Source organism: Apiospora kogelbergensis (genome assembly GCF_038363985.1).
Source record: "Apiospora kogelbergensis strain CBS 113332 chromosome Unknown utg000012l_segment0_segment0, whole genome shotgun sequence".
NCBI lineage: Eukaryota > Fungi > Ascomycota > Sordariomycetes > Amphisphaeriales > Apiosporaceae > Apiospora > Apiospora kogelbergensis.
The window spans coordinates 683,027-701,595 of NW_027117429.1; the positions used below are offsets into that span (position 1 = coordinate 683,027).

General features: G+C 50.9%; 8 protein-coding genes across 8 annotated transcripts; 4 read left to right on the top strand and 4 right to left on the bottom strand.

Moving 5' to 3' along the window:
* Nucleotides 1–3,879: 3,879 nt before the first annotated feature.
* On the top strand, nt 3,880–4,160 carry PG998_014634 (uncharacterized protein; the record flags this gene model as incomplete). Its single annotated transcript, XM_066881450.1, has 2 exons — nt 3,880–3,984; nt 4,059–4,160. 2 exons carry the CDS (start codon nt 3,880–3,882, stop codon nt 4,158–4,160), a joined length of 207 nt encoding a protein of 68 aa, XP_066723581.1.
* Nucleotides 4,161–4,373: 213 nt separating this feature from the next.
* On the bottom strand, nt 4,374–4,655 carry PG998_014635 (uncharacterized protein; the record flags this gene model as incomplete). The annotated part of the gene is made up of 1 exon (XM_066881451.1): nt 4,374–4,655. One exon carries the CDS (start codon nt 4,653–4,655, stop codon nt 4,374–4,376), a length of 282 nt encoding a protein of 93 aa, XP_066723582.1.
* Nucleotides 4,656–7,420: 2,765 nt separating this feature from the next.
* PG998_014636 (uncharacterized protein) lies at nt 7,421–8,713 on the bottom strand (the record flags this gene model as incomplete). The annotated part of the gene is made up of 1 exon (XM_066881452.1): nt 7,421–8,713. The coding sequence occupies one exon, from the start codon at nt 8,711–8,713 to the stop codon at nt 7,421–7,423; it is 1,293 nt and encodes a 430-aa protein (XP_066723583.1).
* A 1,004-nt stretch (nt 8,714–9,717) lies between these two features.
* On the top strand, nt 9,718–11,230 carry PG998_014637 (uncharacterized protein; the record flags this gene model as incomplete). Its single annotated transcript, XM_066881453.1, has 5 exons — nt 9,718–9,733; nt 9,808–9,876; nt 9,927–10,261; nt 10,345–10,582; nt 10,671–11,230. 5 exons carry the CDS (start codon nt 9,718–9,720, stop codon nt 11,228–11,230), a joined length of 1,218 nt encoding a protein of 405 aa, XP_066723584.1.
* A 1,426-nt stretch (nt 11,231–12,656) lies between these two features.
* PG998_014638 (uncharacterized protein) lies at nt 12,657–13,148 on the bottom strand (the record flags this gene model as incomplete). Its single annotated transcript, XM_066881454.1, has 2 exons — nt 12,657–12,756; nt 12,832–13,148. The coding sequence occupies 2 exons, from the start codon at nt 13,146–13,148 to the stop codon at nt 12,657–12,659; spliced, it is 417 nt and encodes a 138-aa protein (XP_066723585.1).
* Nucleotides 13,149–14,137: 989 nt separating this feature from the next.
* Nucleotides 14,138–14,293, bottom strand: PG998_014639 (NmrA-like family protein; the record flags this gene model as incomplete). Its single annotated transcript, XM_066881455.1, has 1 exon — nt 14,138–14,293. One exon carries the CDS (start codon nt 14,291–14,293, stop codon nt 14,138–14,140), a length of 156 nt encoding a protein of 51 aa, XP_066723586.1.
* Nucleotides 14,294–17,791: 3,498 nt separating this feature from the next.
* PG998_014640 (endoglucanase a precursor) lies at nt 17,792–18,052 on the top strand (the record flags this gene model as incomplete). The annotated part of the gene is made up of 1 exon (XM_066881456.1): nt 17,792–18,052. One exon carries the CDS (start codon nt 17,792–17,794, stop codon nt 18,050–18,052), a length of 261 nt encoding a protein of 86 aa, XP_066723587.1.
* Nucleotides 18,053–18,123: 71 nt separating this feature from the next.
* Nucleotides 18,124–18,561, top strand: PG998_014641 (uncharacterized protein; the record flags this gene model as incomplete). The annotated part of the gene is made up of 2 exons (XM_066881457.1): nt 18,124–18,430; nt 18,482–18,561. 2 exons carry the CDS (start codon nt 18,124–18,126, stop codon nt 18,559–18,561), a joined length of 387 nt encoding a protein of 128 aa, XP_066723588.1.
* Between the last annotated feature and the right edge of the window lie 8 nt (nt 18,562–18,569).

An 18,569-nucleotide genomic window follows, 5' to 3' on the forward strand; every position in this document is an offset into this window, starting at 1 on the left:
CGCCGCCCCGTGCGCAATTGTTCATCACCAAGGTTTTGTTGTCATGCTTCCATCACATTCTTGATAAGGCTGGGGTATGGGAGTTGCATCAGAGTTCCCTGGACTATTCGGGCCGACTTCTGCTCTGACCACGCCTTTGGGGTGTGGAGCGACTGGTCTTGCTGGGAGGGCTATCTTACGGGCCGCGACCAGTTCACTAGCGAGCGACGAGCGAGAGAAATGGAGCTACAGAAGCCCCATCAGTACGCATGGCCGCTAGTTCAACCAATGCAGGACCTTGAGGGTTGAAGTCACGGCTTCAAATGGGTTGTAGTCTGGGAGACTGTGTCACGCGAGAGGTTTGGCCTGTATTAATACCTTTTCCCCGCTGAGCTTTATTCTGGAGGGCTTATGTGATCGGACTCACAAATAATGCTTAATATTTAATAAAGACGCTTAAGGGGCTTTTATTATAAGTATATATAGCGGTATTTTAATATTTATAAGGTGAGAGACTTTATAACAATATAATACTTTAAACTCTCTTTTAATTAATACCATGTCGTCTTAAGCGAAATCCTCGATTGTTAAATTCCGAAACTGGAATATTCCAGAACTGCTGTTAATATTCCTAACTAGGTGACGCGTAGTGTATCCAGGTCCATTTTCCAGGATCTGGAGTCTCCAATTCGTCGATGAGTCCGGCTTAATTCCTGGTGCGGGCTTGCATTCACCCCTAAATACCACCCAAATTTACCAAACCTCGCGATTTCGGCTTATCCACCCCTTTCAAAGGAAGCACCTCGTAGTTGAGGAAAGTCGTCTTGGGGAACACCGAAGAAGCTCTGTTCCAGGCGATGAAGTTTATTGCTTGCGTGGTCGGCATGCGACTGAGGATAGTTTAGATGGGTATGAGCCGTGTTTTTCTTAAGGTGATAAACAAATCCCCACGCCGGAACTGTGTAACCGACCCTAGTCTGACCCATTATTCCTTATCCTGTAGGTATCCTTATATTTGAAGGTACGCCTGGACTGGATATGCCTTAGTAGCCTCTGCCATAATTGCTAATGTCTTCCATTTTATCCGAGAGAAGAACTCGGTAGTAAAATCGCCATAGATTAAGGCCTTGCTTGTACCGAGGATTCTGTAGAAGGTCCTAGGGTAGTGAACGAAGGGCATAAGTTTAGTGTTGATGTCCCAGACACAGGATTGCACTTGGAATCGCAGCCCCCCTGCAAGTTGGGCATAAAGATACGAGCGACTTGGTGCAAGCGCACCCATTAGGTTCTTGAAAACGGGATAGGAAATGGATAGAATTACTATAAGGGATAGACGTGGTTGGTGTGCTAAACACCTTCCAGTGTGACCACGCTGAACTGCCACAGTTACCGTCATGAAAAGACGATTTAGATGACAGGGAGCGTACGGAGTGCTAGGTGTTTGTTTATGTTGTAAACGAGACAGAGTGGAGCAGTATCTAGCGGAGAAGCCAGACTTTTATATACCTGAGCTCGTGTCTCGCTTACGGTAGGTGTCATTGGCACTCTTGGCATTGAGGCCTACTCTCTCGCCACTGTGTGCAATTACCCCTATTCGAGCTACATAGGACATTCAACTTCAGCCTGACGACGACGTCACCTACGGTTATGCCACAAGCGATCCCCATCTACCCTTCCGCAGCTAAGTAGGCCCTGGCGATACAGGGCCGCCAGGGCCGCATTTACCCACGCAGATCAGGCAGCCTGGTAGGCGTTTGCCTGCAGGATTTTAGTCGCATCATTATCCAATACGTACGTAAGTATTCGCGAAAATATTATATTCATCTATTCTATTCGCGTCTCTGCATTGGCTCTGCTCACGGGGTCGGGACTGCCCGATCCGCGCCAACAGGTTCGTAGCCAGCACCACGTGCAGGCACAGAGGCTGGCTTCGCTGACCGCACTGGCACTAGCAGGTGTAGGGGAAAACCTCGGTACATGAGATGCTCGAGTGTAGGAGGAAAGCCCGGCAGGAGTCACTTCAAACTTCTGGTTGGTCATGATGTTGCTAGGGTAGACTTGACGAGTTGTCAGTTCGCCTTCCAGATTGTGTAGCGCAATCTCGGTTCCCGCGAGGCAACCATGCGATACATGGAATTAGCGCTTGGGCTCCCTTGCGACAGGGAGGAAAACGGAACAGCCATGCTTCTGGGTGTACTGTTCAGTATTTGAGACATACACCTCTTCGACGTGGGCGTTTCATCCAGCTTCCAGTCGTCGTTGGTAACCTTTCCTCAAACTTTCGACGGATGCAGCGTTAGACAGCCCACGAAGATACCATATACCCATTGAAAAGTAAGGCCTGCCTGGATCTCACCCTAACCGTCCAATTTGTAATTGGACTGATGCCTCGATCGCCTTAAAGTTTCAGTGTCAAAACGGTTATACAACACAATGACACTATATTACGACAGTTCTTAGGTGATATTGACATATAAGTCTGGGTGATATTAATAGACCTAGACTGATTCCGAGTCAGAATGATGGGGAGGATATTTTCACTCTGGGTCACCCAAAAATAACCTCAAAGGGGGGCTATGTGACTAAGAGACCGTCTGTTAGAGGCCTGGAGGTATGGGCACACCGATGGGAATATCCTTGGAGTATTTAATTTGAGAAATCCCGTTATGTCTACAAGAGGCATTTTGATCTAAAACAGCTAGGACACCCATTCTTGTCAGCCGCAATTCATTCTTAGCTCCAAAGCATATACGTAGTAAGTTTCATCGAGCCTGGCCAGATCTTCTTTGTGGATTTGTCAGCCCTGTCTAGTGAATGGTACGCGGTAGATGTGGACTATCCAACCCAAAACCAAATCTCTGGGTCTTTCATGGAAAAAGGGGGGACGACCTTGCAACGTTCTCGGTAACTCTAATCGGATCGGAGACCCTCTTCCTTAGACTTTTGGCCCACTCCCCACTTACCCTACGTGCATTCAAGGCCGGCGGAGAGGGCTAGGCCGAAACCATCGCAGGGAGTGGTGGATTGCAGTAGACAGGCCAAGTTCCGTCATAATCCCTAACCCACCATGTAATTTACAACATAATGACCCCAAGCTCAGGTGTAAGGGCTACAGAGCCTCAGACACTAAAAATATAAAAAGCTTGGCGAAAAAATCCTTATTTTGGCAGAAGCCGACCAGCAGTATCAAATAAGTCGCCGGGCCCAGGGTCTCGGCCATATCGACGTCATTCGTCCTCCGCAGTCGTCCACAACAGCCCCGCCCGTCGAACTCTATCGATGGGGCCGTTTCTCGGTTTCTGGGGACCGGAATCTACGCAGGGGCGGAATAGTCACAGCCTCCAATCGTTGAGTTCGCGCCTGCTACGGCCTTTGTCTTCTCTTTTCTGGACAGTACCATCTATGGTTGATCAATACACATGGCCACCACTCGGTTCTAGACCCTGTTCAATACCATGCCTACCACGAAGGTTGAAGCTATGCTGTTCGGCCACGGCTCTGGTTTCCCCAAAAGCACGATACTATATGGTCTAGATACTTTGGATGCGCGTCGATATGCCACGGTTGCGGCAGCCAGTCAACCATGGCATTCAACATGGCCAGATATGATCGCCTCTTACGTGGATAAATGATGGAGACAAGGACTACTATATCACACATGTACCAGAGGGGAACGTTGACAAGAAGGGCAATAGCCATGGCAGATCCGGCCCCTCGGGCTGCAGCCAACACACATATAAGCCAGGGAAGAACGCATGTCTTTTGGTGTCTCTCCTTACTCCTCATAGCATGGTTCAAAACAAAACTTTTAACCAGACGGAATCTCTGCAACACAGCTTTAAACTCCACATCCTTCATCAAATATAATATAGACACTCCAAAACTTCCTTCGTCATAGTCATGAAGCAGATACTAGCTGCTATCCTCCTCCTGGGTGCCAATGTCATTGCCAACCCTATGCCCGGCAAAGACGTTGAGCCCGTGGACAAGCGGGCCGCTCCTGATGTAAGTCATCGTGTTTTCCCAGGGGAGCTAGTAAAATAAAGCAAGCCTCGAGCACTGACAAATGCGCTTCTCAGGACCAGCCCCTGGGCTTTGTTGCCAAGAGGGCTGATGAGAAGACCGATGACAAAGATGGTGCTGACAGTAAGGACTGGCACAGATGCCACCGCTATTGCTAGTACGTTTCATTGCCAATTTTGAGTTAAATCCACCTCATCACGCCCATTCCCGCTTATCCACTGCTATACACACCGCTATCATGCTATAGCTAATCGCTGTGACTGCACCTACTTGAAGTGGTTGGTACGATCACGATGGCTACCGATACAACAGTTCGTCTTCCCACCTGTTGATGATTTATAGCTGTATACTTGTTATTGACATACAATGTGTTAGTCAAGAGAGAAGAGGAATTTGATGGCGGAGGTGGGCGCCACGACGGTGGGCGCCACGACGGTGGACGCCACGGCGGTGGACGCCACGACGGTGGACGCCACGACGGTGGACGCCACGACTAGAGAGAAGAAAAACACTATGGTGGTGGCGGATATGATGGATATGGTGGGTATTGCCGTCACCACGGCGGGTATGGAAGTGGCTGGGACTGATCCACTGGCTTCAACCCTCACCACCAGTGGCAAGTATCGCCATGCGTGCCATACGCTTCCACTCATTATAACTGTGTTTAGACGTTCGGTATCCCAGACAAAAAGGGGAGAAAAGGATCAATGCTTAATGTCAGTGTCTCTGCACTTCAAAAAGAAAAAGGGGGTATGATGAGAAGAACACATAGCTGCACACACACACACACAATTTATTAACGCCCGGGCGGCAAAGCCGAAAGGGCGACTGACGCTAATCTACGGTACATTCATGAATCGCTTCCTTATCACCCGAAGCCCTTGCATGTCCCATTTCCAGTTGGTCACTCCACTTCCGTCAGCACGTTCCTGTTCGGAATCCCGTGTTAGTAGTGTTTCCTGGCAGGCCAGCTTGAAGGCCCTTCTTCAAGTGTCCAGCATCCTATCCTCGGCAGCTGAAGCGGCGCCTGCAGTCTGAGGCACGGGTTGTTAGTAGTGGTCGCGTTAGTGAGAAGACTGGTTCCTATCCAGCCGACCTGTCGCCATGGCAAATCGTATCGTCGCTCGTACGGCCTCCATGTCGGGAGACCAAAACCTGCCGTCCGATGGTGACTTGCCACCCAAGTAAAAGGACAAGTTGCTCCTGTGGGTGTCCGTGCACTGTAGCATCTCTGCTCGGTATACTGTCCATCTGTTGCATCGGAAGAGGAAGTGCTCTACCGTCTCTCTCGCTTGTCCGCAGTCGCACTGGTCGGTCGGTGCCGCTTTGATCTGATATAGGTATTCGTTCAACCTCGCTTTCCCTGTCCGGAGCTGGGCCAGAACGCTGGCTTCTTTCCACGAAAGTCGGTCGTACAGCTGCCTCGTATGTTTTCCTGGAAGAGCTGTGTCGACGCGCTTGGAGTGTTTCCCGACACCTTCCGGCAGCTTGGTTAAAGCACTCCGTTTGGCCCACGCGAGGCTCAGTGTTGTTGACTTCGCCCCCGGCATTTTGGTCCCTGGTTCGGTACCTAGCCTTGTCGTGGTCTTCGCTTCCTTTTTCGCCCGGTCCATAAGCCTGTCTTCCTCAAATGTCGGCAGCCAGGCGATCGTTACGTTATTTCCTTCCCTCCGCAGGCTCGAAATGGCCTGATAGGCTTGACGGATGTGTCGTTGCCCAGACTGTTGGCGTGGTTTCTTTAGCGTGAGGGCCGCTGCCTTGTTCCTCGTCACAAGGAGGATGTTGCGGTACCGTAACTGCGGCAGCGAACGCAGCGTGTCTGCTATAGCGGCTAGCTCTCCCGTGTACGGATTCTGCTCGGTTCTTGCACCGAGTGTCACGGCCCCGGAAAACCCACTGCTTTCAGGAAGCCACCCGGTCAGCCATGGCAATGTCATGACCCTGTAAGCCTTATGCTCCATTCGGAGACGTTCCCACAGGAGTGCAGCAGCCCCGGCCAAAATGCTGCAACGGTGCCGCCCCGTATCTGGTACGAGCCATGCGGTCATGCTTTCCGAGTTTGCACCTTAAGCCGGCCGCAACGGGCAGTAGGCCCCCATCACGTAAGCCAACCGACATGCGCATCCGTCCTCTCCGGCTACTGCGATATCTCCGCAGGTCTCAGTGTTGTCTTGGAGCAGCGGCGACACCACGGCGCCCGCAAGCGCCGGCCCTAGTGCGAGTAGGGACTGCTCCTCAAACTGCCCTCTGGTCATATCATAGCACCACGGCCCACCGGCAACCCTGGGCACGATCCCAGGTCCGGCTTCCCGTTACCATGTACCATCTCCGGTACACGACCGACCATGTCTTGCAGAATAGAGACGCAGAGTGACCACCACGCCGGCATGATCACCCGCACTCTATCTACTAACCAAACCAGCTTCTGCCATAGTCATCGGCGGCCTAAGTAGCGGCATGAGCTCCGTGTAACGTACCCCCAGGCAAGGACAACCAGAAAATATTGTAGAAGCTTTGCGGAATGCGGTGCTGATGAATGGGAATACCGCAACGTTGTAAGTAACCTAAAGGCTAGTTTAGGGTAAAGGTGAATAGTCTAGCTGTCGTTCGATGATGACTTAGCCAGATGTCATGACTGCTCGTCTGATGTGCGGGGTAATATTCCAATGGGACTGATACTGGTCAGTAGGTGTTGTTCATGCTTCTTGTGGTTCCAATGACTGGGTAGAGTACGCGATGGCACGCTTGCATGGGCTTTCTAGGTCAGTTACCTATTTTAGGTAACTCAATGTGTCGGCCAATTTCTCGCTCATCTCGGCGTATCTTCAGTTGCTGGGTTCCTGCCTGCCAGTGTCTCCGTGAACCTCTTTGGCATATCAGGGGTTGGCTCGGGTGTTGTAGAAAGTTTGTGGCGCCTACGCGCTGTTGCATAGCGCTTGCGCAGCTTTTCCCGGAACAAGAAGATTTTGAAACTCGTGTATGTTGGTGTACTGCATCTTCTTTGCCCAGGGGTGGACTTGGGTGACCGAGGAGTTGCAATCATCTGCGGTGGCGAACCCCAAACCTCATCAACCATACATAATGCGCCATCAACGCGGCTGCTTTCATAGTCCTGTTTCTACGAGTCACTGCGCAAGACTTCCACATTCCTCTTTAGCATAGATACGTTGCGGGCTGGCCTAGCCTGAGACGCCGAGGGAACATCTACCTCTCTTGAAGCATACCTACGTTGCCCATAATCCGAAAGGGATACCACGCCCGGATGATGAATAAGATGGGCGAGCTCACACGTTTACAATGCAGAAATCAGGGAAACAATCACGCTGTCATCACACATAAAAACCCAATTTCCGGTGGTGGTGGTGTTGGTCTAGTCAGGCATTTCTTAAAGACTCTCGTATTCGGTCCACGCTTTCACTTACAACCTGCTCCACCGCTTCGTATCGTACCTCCTCCACGAGTGCCTCCTTCCAGTCCTCTTCGTCCAGCACCCCCTCGAGCCGAGCCAGGCGAACGTCGACCAGCTCGGCCGTCTCTTCCATGCTTTCCTGTCGATTTTCCAGCTCCGCCTGCTTGTCTTCGAAACCCCCTGGCGCTCCTCGAACCTGTCTTGACCCTCCTGCACGAGCTCGAGGCGGCGACCCGAGTCGACCTTGTGCTGCTCGAGCTGTTCCCTCAAGGAGCTGTTCTGTTCTTGGAGATCTCGAACGGCGGCTTCAAGTTGTCCTATGCGGGTTTCGTAAGGAGCGAGGAGGCAGCTGATGCGATTCTCGACCATGACCCCGAGCTTCTGGATTTGTCGTTGGAGCGTATCTTGAGGTCTGGAAGGTGATGAGTCCGGACCGAATGGCCGTGGTATTTTATCTTTCTTCCAAGGTCTAGAGTCTGTGCCTCCGCTGCTCGAACGGGCTCGCTTGCCGTAGTCCTCGGCCCGAGAGTCCATAGGCTGGTGCACTTGGTGGTAGGCCGGAAGTCGAGCAGATTCGTCATCGTCAGGGTCATGGTCATGGCCCAGAAGGCGATCGTAGCCGGGCGGACTGTCGGTAGCAATGGTCGAAGCATACGAGGCCGTGCTGGAAGCTAAGCCTTCGACGCCTTGCCTCTTTATCACACCGCCCCGGCCATTGTACAGACGAGAAGGGTCTGCCCTCCACTCCAGCGCAGCAACCTGGGTGGCATTTCGAGGCTCGTGAATGGCATCGTGGAAGACGGTGAATTTCGATTTGGTCAAGGCGTTATGACGCATATATACCGAGAAGTCCAAGGCAGAGGCCAGCGCCGCCATGGAACGGTAGGTATGGAGCGACTCGGTATCGGAATTGGTATCGGATAGATCCGCCTCAAAGCTCATCGGCGTGATGAATTGGCTGGGCTCTCCTAGTTGGAAATGGAGGCTCAGAAGGCGAAGGGTGCCGAGCTGCTTCCGTACGGCATCGAGTTCTGGGGTAGAGCAAGGATCGTCGCAGGGGGTACGTGTCAAAGACTCGACGTGGTCGGGCAAGATCTGGACGTAGAGGACCTCGTCGGAAACAGGTGCGGTGAAGCGAAAGAGAATCGAGGCGGCTGGATCGTAGCTTGCGTCCATGGTGACGAGCTGATGGATCGTCTGCTCCGGGTTCTTTTGGAGGATATCATGACGGTCGCGGTGGGGGCGACTGGAGATGACGGCAAGGACTTGAGAGGTGAAGCGGGTGCTGTCGCTGGCCGCCATGATTGATTTCGTCTTGTCTCAAGCGAGGGCAACCGAACGACCTAAACCTGGGAGTAGTTGGGTAGTAGTGGAATTACGTTACTTACCGAATGTTGTTGTTCTCGCGCTGGCACTCGGTCTCTCGCGACCGTTCTCAAGAATAGACAGATAAGTTCCGCGGGTTGCCCGATCCTGAGCCTGCCCCGAATGGGGTATGGGTCAGTAGAATGACCGGGGCCGCGGGTGACGGGCCGTCTATTCTCGAGATGGCGGGAGAGAGGCGAGTGGCGTGCGGCGTGCGGCGGGCTGCGTAGAGCAATATGACGCGCCAGTAATGGAGTTGAGATGTTGATATTGATGCAAACGATGATGCGAGAACGTGTGGGGGTTGAGGTGGTTAAGTGGATGTTGTAGAATGGACGGGAAGGTTGACTATGGAAGGGTGTGATGATTGTCTGTCTGTGCCCTTTTCTCCATGCACGTGACCACGTGACTGGGTGACTTCAATTAAAGGACGCCAGGTGCCCCACCTGCAGTTCAAATAAAAATCAACCCCACAATCTCATTGTTTCTCGTGAGTCAGACAGCAGCTGTGTGGTGACTGGAAGTTGTCAGACGCGTGATTGGTTGTGTCTGGTTGAACTGTCTGTCTGTGGTACAACGCGGTTGTTCCAGTACATATTTCCCTCAGTGGGTCATGTTCGGATCAACGGCCTCCAAGGTACCGATACCTTCCATCTGACACCATCTACCTCCTGATGTTCCCCGACTTTTACAGTGGACCGTACGCCGCACAGTTTGCCCGTAGACCATTCCTAGGCATGCATTATAACAGTAGCTATGGCACACTAGCACGGACAGTAGTTGCTGTCCCACAGAACCTGAATCCCATCACGGACACTCGGAAGGGACCCCTGCTCCTCCCCGCTTGTCGTTAGCCTTGGTATCTGATTACCCACGCTCCCCGTACCTTTGTACTTGTATGCTCCTTGCGCTCGTGTCGCGAAAAGGCGAGTGCCTTCATAATGGTGAAAGACGGGAGTAAGTCAACGGTTCTTGGAACAATGCAATGCACATAATTGTCCGTTATGGCTAACAATACCTTACTTTCCTAGACAGCAAGCGCAAGGCAAGCGAAGAACCTCCATCGCCAACTGCAACCAAGAAGGCGAGCTTCTTCGATAGTGACAGGGACAGCCATGTTAACAATCAATCCCCCTTCCTAATCAACAAGTGTCAACGGTCGTATGCGAAAACGAGCCTGCTTTAGTGGCTGAGACAAGCACAAACATCGCCGTACACCAGGAGAACACCAGTGTTGTCCTATTCCCCTACGACCCCGATATCACATCGGCTTCAGCGCTTCTATGTCGCCAATGCAGAAAAACCACAAGTGTTGCCACTACACAGCTCCCTGTTTCCGCGACGATCGAAGAACGGGAAGGCGAAATCGAGTTCCGTGTCGTCAACAACGACAACAAGCGAGAGTCCATTATCATACTCACTGGTCTGAAATGCATCTTCCAAAACCAGCTCCCAGAGATGCCGAAAGACTACATTGCCCGACTTGTGTGCGATCGGACACACTTATCCATAGCCATCGTTAAGAAACCACTCGAAGTCGTGGGGGTATCACCTACAGGCCGTTTAAGGGACTTCAGTTCGCCGAGATCGTTTTCTGTGCTATCAGTAGTGACCAGCAAGTGAAAGGGTACGGTGCACATCTCATGTCTCATTTGAAAGACTATGTCAAGGCAACTAGCGATGTCATGCATCTTCTCACATATGCCGATAACAGCGCTATTGGTTACTTCAAGAAGCAGGGGTTTACGAAAGAGATCACTCTTCCAAGGTCCGTATGGATGGGACGCATCAAGGACTACGAGGGCGGTACGATAATGCAATGTTCGATGCTTCCTCGAGTCCGGTACGTACCTGGAAATGGGGCGAATGCTACTAAAACAGAAGGAGTGTGTAGTTGCCAAAATCCGCGCAATCTCAAAGTCGCATGTCATACACCAACCACCCAAACAATGGACGAGCGGCATCACGCCCATAGACCCCTTATCGATCGCAGCGATTCGTGCATCGGGGTGGTCACCAGACATGGATGAGCTCGCGCGGCAACCTCGGCACGGTCCAAACTACAAGCAACTCCTGCACCTTTTGAACGACCTACAGAATCATCAGTCGTCTTGGCCCTTCCTGAACCCAGTCAATAAGGATGATGTGTCGGACTATTACGACGTAATCAAGGAGCCTATGGACCTGTCAACTATGGAGGCTAAACTGCTGGCCGACCAGTACGAGACACCGGAGGCCTTCATCGAGGATGCCCAGCTCATTTTTGACAACTGCCGTAAATACAACATCGGGACCACACCTTACACCAAAAGCGCCAACAAGCTTGAGGCGTTACATGTGGCAAAAGCTAAAGGCCGTTCCAGAATGGTCGCACTTGGAGGCTTAGGAACCTATTTGCTTATGCCGCAAGGGCGCGCAAAAGGCAAGGATATATCAGAAGGAGAATCTTATTGAACGCGCCGTAGAGGCCCATTACCAGAGCATTGACACGAAAGAGTATGAGCATTCGATGGGAGAAATAGAAAAGAAAAGGCACTTTCCACGATAACATAGTTAAGTCTCAGCACTGCCTCCTTTTATGCCATCCGTATCAGCTTTGTGGATCAATAGTATCTTCCCCCTTAAGAGACGATTGATATATTATGAAGTACTAACGAAGACCTCGAGCGAATACCTTATAGGTGCCTCTTACATCTGTCTGTTCTAATATAATTAAGTTAGCAATCGTTTTCATGGCCTAAATGCTTGAGATATACATACGCAGCACTCATAGTTATTGTGCTCATTATCAGACCACCGGCTCCAGTGCTTGTGAGAGGAAGGGCAACGGGGCCTCTCACGCCGTCCACTGTTCACGTTCACGTTGATAGTCTACGTATACTTCTGCTTTAGTTATGTACCAGACGGCTGTAGCTGCATGGTGCACTGAAGGCGGTACTTACAATACAAATGTTGGAAGAAGAATCGTCCTCAGGAGAATAGTCGTCGATGGTGACAGCCCTGTTGTCGACGGCGACAGAACTGTCACTAACGGTACCGAATACACTCCAACCTCACCAGTGCTTCGCGCACAGCCGAGCGAGCAACACCCTGCAAGCAAGCAGAGGGCTTTGACTTGTGTAAGAAGGGATGCTGTGAGATGCCAGTCGCCCAGGTTCGTATGGCATGCTGTGATCTCATACCATCATGGGCGGCAGCTGCCCGGAGTATAGTATGTACAGGAAATCAGCAGCGTCGTAAGACCAGTAAAGCTCCTTGCGAACTAAGACCGTATGATCTGTTCTACATACGAGGCCATAAGCCGATGCATTTCTCGTCGGCGACTAAGGTTTGTCGATAATCTTCCACTCAACTCAAGGGCTATTATTCCATCATTAGATCAACTCATCGATGTGTGTATACTGGTCTGTTACTTAGTTTCACCGTCCCATTTGACGCAACACGTACATCCACTGCCGGCGTCCGTAGGTAGGAGATAAGGTACCTGATGGCGGATATGATCTGTTGCCGCCAGTCAGTATTTAGAAATTTCGCTCAACCCTAACACGCATACCTGCGTCATGATATTCGCAACATCTATTTCGGATTGCATTGGTTCCATGATGGATGTGTTGTGTTGTAGCTCAAGGAGCAAAACGCCTGCCCAATTTGCAGTTAAGTCCAAAAGTCAATGCAGATTGTGTTACATGTAAATTTTACTTCAAGTATGAAATGCAATAAAGAATCCAGGCTAGCATCCATTTAATTCATGGGACTCCCACACCACTCTTATATAATGGACTCAAGTACATGTCTTTATCGTTGTAAAAAGTGCTCTCTCCCATGTATAATCACAATAACCAGATCATTGAGCCTTCGGCATCTACCTAGTAAACCTTTACTAGCTAGGAGTAAGAGTGCCAGTAGTGGTGCCAACCTGGTCTTTGATGGTGAAGAGAGGGCCAGTGGCAATGATGCGGAGATCGCCGGAGAGCTTAGAACTGTATAGTAAAGTCAGTAACGTATATTACAATGTGTATGTAAGATATTAGAAAGAGAAAAGAATATATATGTACCCATGTGCCCCTCCGGTGTGGTGGTAGAGACGGATCAGGAAAGTAGCGTCCAGCACTCCAGGAATAAGGGTGTCAAAGGAGTATGCAGGATCGTCGCAAGTGTATCCCGTAGCAGGTATTTCAACATTGAGCGCCTGACAGGTGATGTCGTTAATAGACAGCTGGAATCGCATATACCTGTCGATATGTTGGCCGTCCACAGTGAGACCATTGGCAGGGGCTCGGTAGATGAAATTGGAAATGGTAACGGTTTCGCGGGTGAGATCAGCAGCCACGAAGCCACGGGCGATAAGGGCGACGACGGCGGAGAACCTCATCATGGACGAGTGATACCGGGTGATTAATGACTTGATGAAGGGATGAATAGACTTCTAGTTCATAACGAACGCTGTGACATGACAATGCTGCTCTGATATATTTATAAAAGAAAACTTGAACAGCGCATACCTCTGGTATGTGGCCGCGATGTCGAATCATACGGTTATGTGTAGTAATCAAGCATTGTCTTGGTTCGCTTATGTCTTTTGTTCTTTTGTGCCTACTGGTGGACGTGATTCCCACCCCTGAAATACCACGTTACTTGCCGATACGAGAAAATCGGGTCAATGGAAGATGACATACTATCTTCAATTCCCGGCTTGGCTATATTGCTTCTGCCAGAATACCACATCTAACGGGCAGTTTTGTGACCGCAATGCGGCGATATCGACCCGAATTAGGCTCGGTGCCCTTTTCTGTCTCCTCTGCAAAGTTATGAGCACAGAAATCCATAATTTGGTAGCTCCCTAGGGAGTGGGCCAGCTCTAGGCACTGCACCATGGAGAGCATTCCACATTTGAAAAGGTTGCATGGGACATTGCTGGGCATTATCTTACCTCTAGCCTCCTCCGCCAGTTTAAGGAACTCATTCCAATTGCTCTTTTCTCCGTGACAATGCAGTATCTCATCTCACTAGTGCAAGTGCGAAGCCGCGACCACACACTTGGCGACATCGAAGGTATACGTGAATGTCATGAGCTCAGTTCCTGTCCCGGGCATTTCAGCCTTTATATTCGCAACGTCGATGGCAAAGCGACAGGTATCATGTAGGATTTCAAGAACGGCGGTCCGTAACAGTCAAGGAAGAAACCGTCGTTGAAACGCATCCAGTCCAGTTGGGTCCTGCGCAACTCTACCAAAGTGCGCTCTTGGGCTCGGGCAAACGTCGATCTAGGTAAGTCAACATCCCATCGTCAATCTGAAAGGATAATCGTGGGAGAGATACGCTCCAGATTAAATGGATGCCCCAGACACTGGCCATGAAGTGTCAGGGGGTGACAACCTGGGCCGTCCCCCTCACGAGGTTGACCTCGGCTTCGGAGGTAGGCGCATCATAGATCGTGAGGGTTGAGATGACGGTGTGGAACTCGTTGTTGACAAGGATTTTGATCTTTGAGCTAACCTCGTTATAATCGACAGCCATGGTAGCGGAGACTTCAGACGTATTCGAAACCTTCGTACCCGTTGATGGTTGTCACTCTTGTGGGATTAAGAAGAAATTAGCGCTGGATATCTTACCTTGCGTACTAGAACAATAGTCTTGTGGCGAGGGTTTTGCTGCTGCTTTCGACGATAGTGCGACCCACGTCGCCAGTCTCTCCAGCTACGACAACGACGATCATATTGAGTCTGGGGTTTGGGGGGTGAATAGCCTGATCTTTTCGACTCTTTCTGTCAGGCCTTAACAGCTCAAGGGCCTTCGGAAGACGTATAGATGACGCCACCCCTTAGTGCGGTATCCCTTTTCGATGACTTTAGGTTTTATTTAGTATAGAGGGGAAGGGCCGACTTCTTTATAAAAGATATGTAACTTAGAATTTGTATTACGCTATTATTAGATTGGCTCGAAATAGGACGGGGATTGGATAGTAGCGCGCCATCCCCGAGATAGCGATAATCGCGAACGCCTTCTAAAATCCGGATTAGACGGACCTTCTCTTAAGCTGGTTTCTAAGGGTTATAAAAAAGTGCTGTCCTTAAGATCTTGGAAACGGGTGCGAGAGGAGGAGTTCTTCAGTCACCTACGGCCTATCAGCCCCAAACACTATCGCCGATGCTTGAGTCTAACTCGTCAACTACAACGTGCATGACAGAGCCTACCTTGTGCGACATGGCTGTGGAAGATGTGTCGCTCTTGGCAAAATATGGCGGAGAGCCAAGCAGCCACGAGACGGTGAAGCGGCGAGCAGCCGATGATGCAACTGGGACGGCAAAACGAAGAGTCCCGTTGGAAAACTGGCCGTTATCTGGATGAGCTTGTGTTAGGAGGCGCGTATCTGGGAGGCGCATGTGAGCAAATCCGGAAGTCCGCGGAAGGCAGTCTGTCAATTTTGAATGACATTAACGATGAGACAATAAGGGAAGAATGTGACGGAAGTGGGAAGTGGAAGAGCGAAAGCAGAATCGGGGCTACACGGCAAGGCTAGAGAGTAGACATTTGAGTAGGCCCGCGAGGTTGTTGTTACTAAGAAGTCAACATTAAAGAATATACCAACCCGCTTCAAGACTTTATTCAGATCAGTATCTACACTAGCGGCTTGCTAAGAACTGCAAGTAACTCATAGGATGGTCGATAGTGTAATAAACTGGCTGCGAAGTAATTATACCTGAACAGGGCAACTCTAACACTCATTGTCTTGATTAAGTTCTCCCATGATGTCGTCTATCGAATGGCTCAGTAGACGGTTGGATAGATATCGGATATATCCTACCGTATGAAACACCTGACCTTCGGTACCAGCATTATTTCGATCAGTGGGTAAACACAGCGAAGGGCCTTTGTCGCTTTGGGATCAAGGACATTTGAATCCACTGCACATTGAACCTTTTTCACACCGTCGCATGAGAAACTTCCTGCGCCGGACCTCACGCCGTAGTACTTGCACCCAGAGTGGCCCCATATCTTCGATTTACCAGCTTCCAAGTCAAGCGGCCACGGAACATCACTGGAACCAATCTCTTCCGATGCAGCAACAGTCGCTGCTGCGGACCAAGCACATATGTCGTCATAGTGGTCGGCGGGTTTCCGTTCAAACATAGCCCAGGTCGGGTTCTTCTTAACTTTTACTAAACTCGTCGCTTCAGAGGTAATGAAGATTATGAAAACGCCGTCCGTTGGAGCCGGTGGAGGCTTGGCTGTTGTAGTTATAACAACGACGGACGTCAAAGTAGTGTCTTTTTTGGCTCCTTCTGCGTATACTGTAACTGTACTAGCGATCGAGGGCGAGGGCGTACCCAGCAGAGTGTTTGATCCTGAAGAAGGCCAGTCGATAGCCTGGGTTGTGGAAGGCAGTGATGCGGAGAAGCCAAGTGTAGTCCATACAGCAGATCCAGCGCAACTGTCTCGATGGCTTCAATACTGGTGTATGCTCTCATGCATACTTCTAATTGAGTCATGCCTCATTCCAGTCTTAGCTTGCATACCGTTCTACTCAGCCACACGATTCCTCTTCTTGTTGTATCTGGTCAGCACACAGTCTCGAGCTGGCCGACAGCTACACGAGACCATTATACGCCTTTTCACGGCGAACCAAGGACAAGTCGATAACCTGGCGGACGGTTTCAAGAGCGTACTGGAAGGCATAGGAATAAGCCTTCTTAGGAAGGTGATCAGCTGGCTGATCACTCTGCGTGGTGTGCGCCGCCCGAATGGGTCACGTTAGTGCCAAGACGGTGTTCGAGGTACTTTTGCGACAGACGCAAACGGGACCATTACAACATGAGAAAGGGTTTAAATCAGGTAGCCCCAGTTTTGCGACAGTGTATTTTGGAGTTGCCGCGGGACATTTCCAAATAGATTACCACTTTGGGCAATCATGAAAATAGACGCACATTATTAACTCAAGACAAAGTGCTGACCACGCCTTGATCACAAATTCATGCAATCATAACGAGTTTCCCTGAGGCCACATCAAACTGATTGTCACCGCCATGGTTGCTGGGGGCGCAGTGAATCTCCCAGGTCGCTGGATTTCCGTCATTCTCCGGATACTTCGCGCAATGCCAGGCTCTGTGGGCTCTTTCCGTAGGTCGCCTCACACCTAAGGAAAAATGTAGGACCCGTTCGATGTCGTGAACTCAAACCCCCGTGGAAGGACCGACGGACCGGAAGTTGACTTCATTCGTGGCCGATGGTTAAATACCTAGACATTAGTTTTGTCCAGCACTAAATCCCATGTCGCTAGAGGGTGGGGTGCAGAATACACCTCGGAGGCTTCATCGCGAAGGGATCATTCGGGGATGACTGTAGTAAGAACCAACTTGAGCTAGGCTGCTGATATTGATTCGCGGAAATTATATGCATTACACCGTCCATTTGGTATTGCATGACATTTCTGTAGGGGGTACCATGTGTAGCACTTGGCCCCAGTGTTCCCCGCAAAGCGTCAAGCTAAAGACTACAACCCAGCCGAGCTCGCTGCGATGTGCCTATAAATCATCGCAGTGTGCGGAGTGGGGGCCGACAGCAAGGACAACGAAACAACACTAGCCCAGGATACGATGGAGACAGTTGCTCAACCTGCTTTCCTCTGAGTTTATCACCACCGGGAACGGACTATCTTCTGTGATGGGCGGAATGCAATGTACCGGCGGTCGGCATTTACGACGACAAGGATAGAAGACAGGAAGAGTTTACGGATCGTCCACCGGGTTCTGCTGGAGATAGGACGCATGAGGGAGGGTATGGGGCTGACATCGCGGATCCATCTGAACAGTAAGCTGGGTGTACTAAGTCTCCGCGGACTTGCGACCCAATAGGACGTAGTTCAACTTCAATGTATCGAATCAAAACAAGGGGCATGACGAGCAACGGCATGGGATATGTATATAAGTCGACCTTGACGCCCAGCAGAACCGTACACATCACAGCTTCCAAAACGCCATTTTTAGGTTGATCTATGGCTTTCGCAACCCCTTTATCATGAGATCGATACTTGTACTCGGCGGCGCTCTGGCGTCCGTGGCCATCGCCGCGTCGACGCAGCTCTGCAATCAGTACGGCTACTTCGCTTCCCACGGCTATTACTTCAACAACAACGCATGGGGCAAGGACGCGGGCACGGGCTACATCTGCACCTACGTGGACTGGACCGACGACTCGCACGTCTTGTTCCACGCGGACTGGGAGTGGGCGGGCGGCGAGAACAACGTCAAAGCCTTTCCAGACGTCGGGCGCACCTAACCAGCAAGCCCATCGTGAGCTTGCTGGGGTCGATCCAGACGGCGGCGTCGTGAACGTACACGGGCAACAACATGCGTGCCGACGTCGCGTACGACCTGTTCACGGCCGCCGACCCCAACCACGACACCAGCAGCGGCGACTACGAGGTCATGGTCTGGCTGGCCCGCCTCGGCGACGTCCAGCCTATCGGCTCCAAGGTCGGCACCGCTACCGTTGCCGGTCACACGTGGGAGTTCTGGGACGGCATGAACGGCGCCATGCGCGTTTACTCCTTCGTCGCGCCCACCGCGGTCAACTCGTTCAACGCCAACATCAAGGACTTCTTCAACTACATCGCCGCCAACCGAGGCTTCCCCGCTGCAAGTCAACATTTGATTAGTAAGTTGTATTAGTCATTCCGGTGATGATTGCATAGCTAATTGCGTGCAGCTGCTCAATTCGGAACCGAGCCGTTTACTGGCGGGCCAGCAACATTCACTGTTTCTAGTTTCTCCTTGAACGTGAATTAGATTCCCGA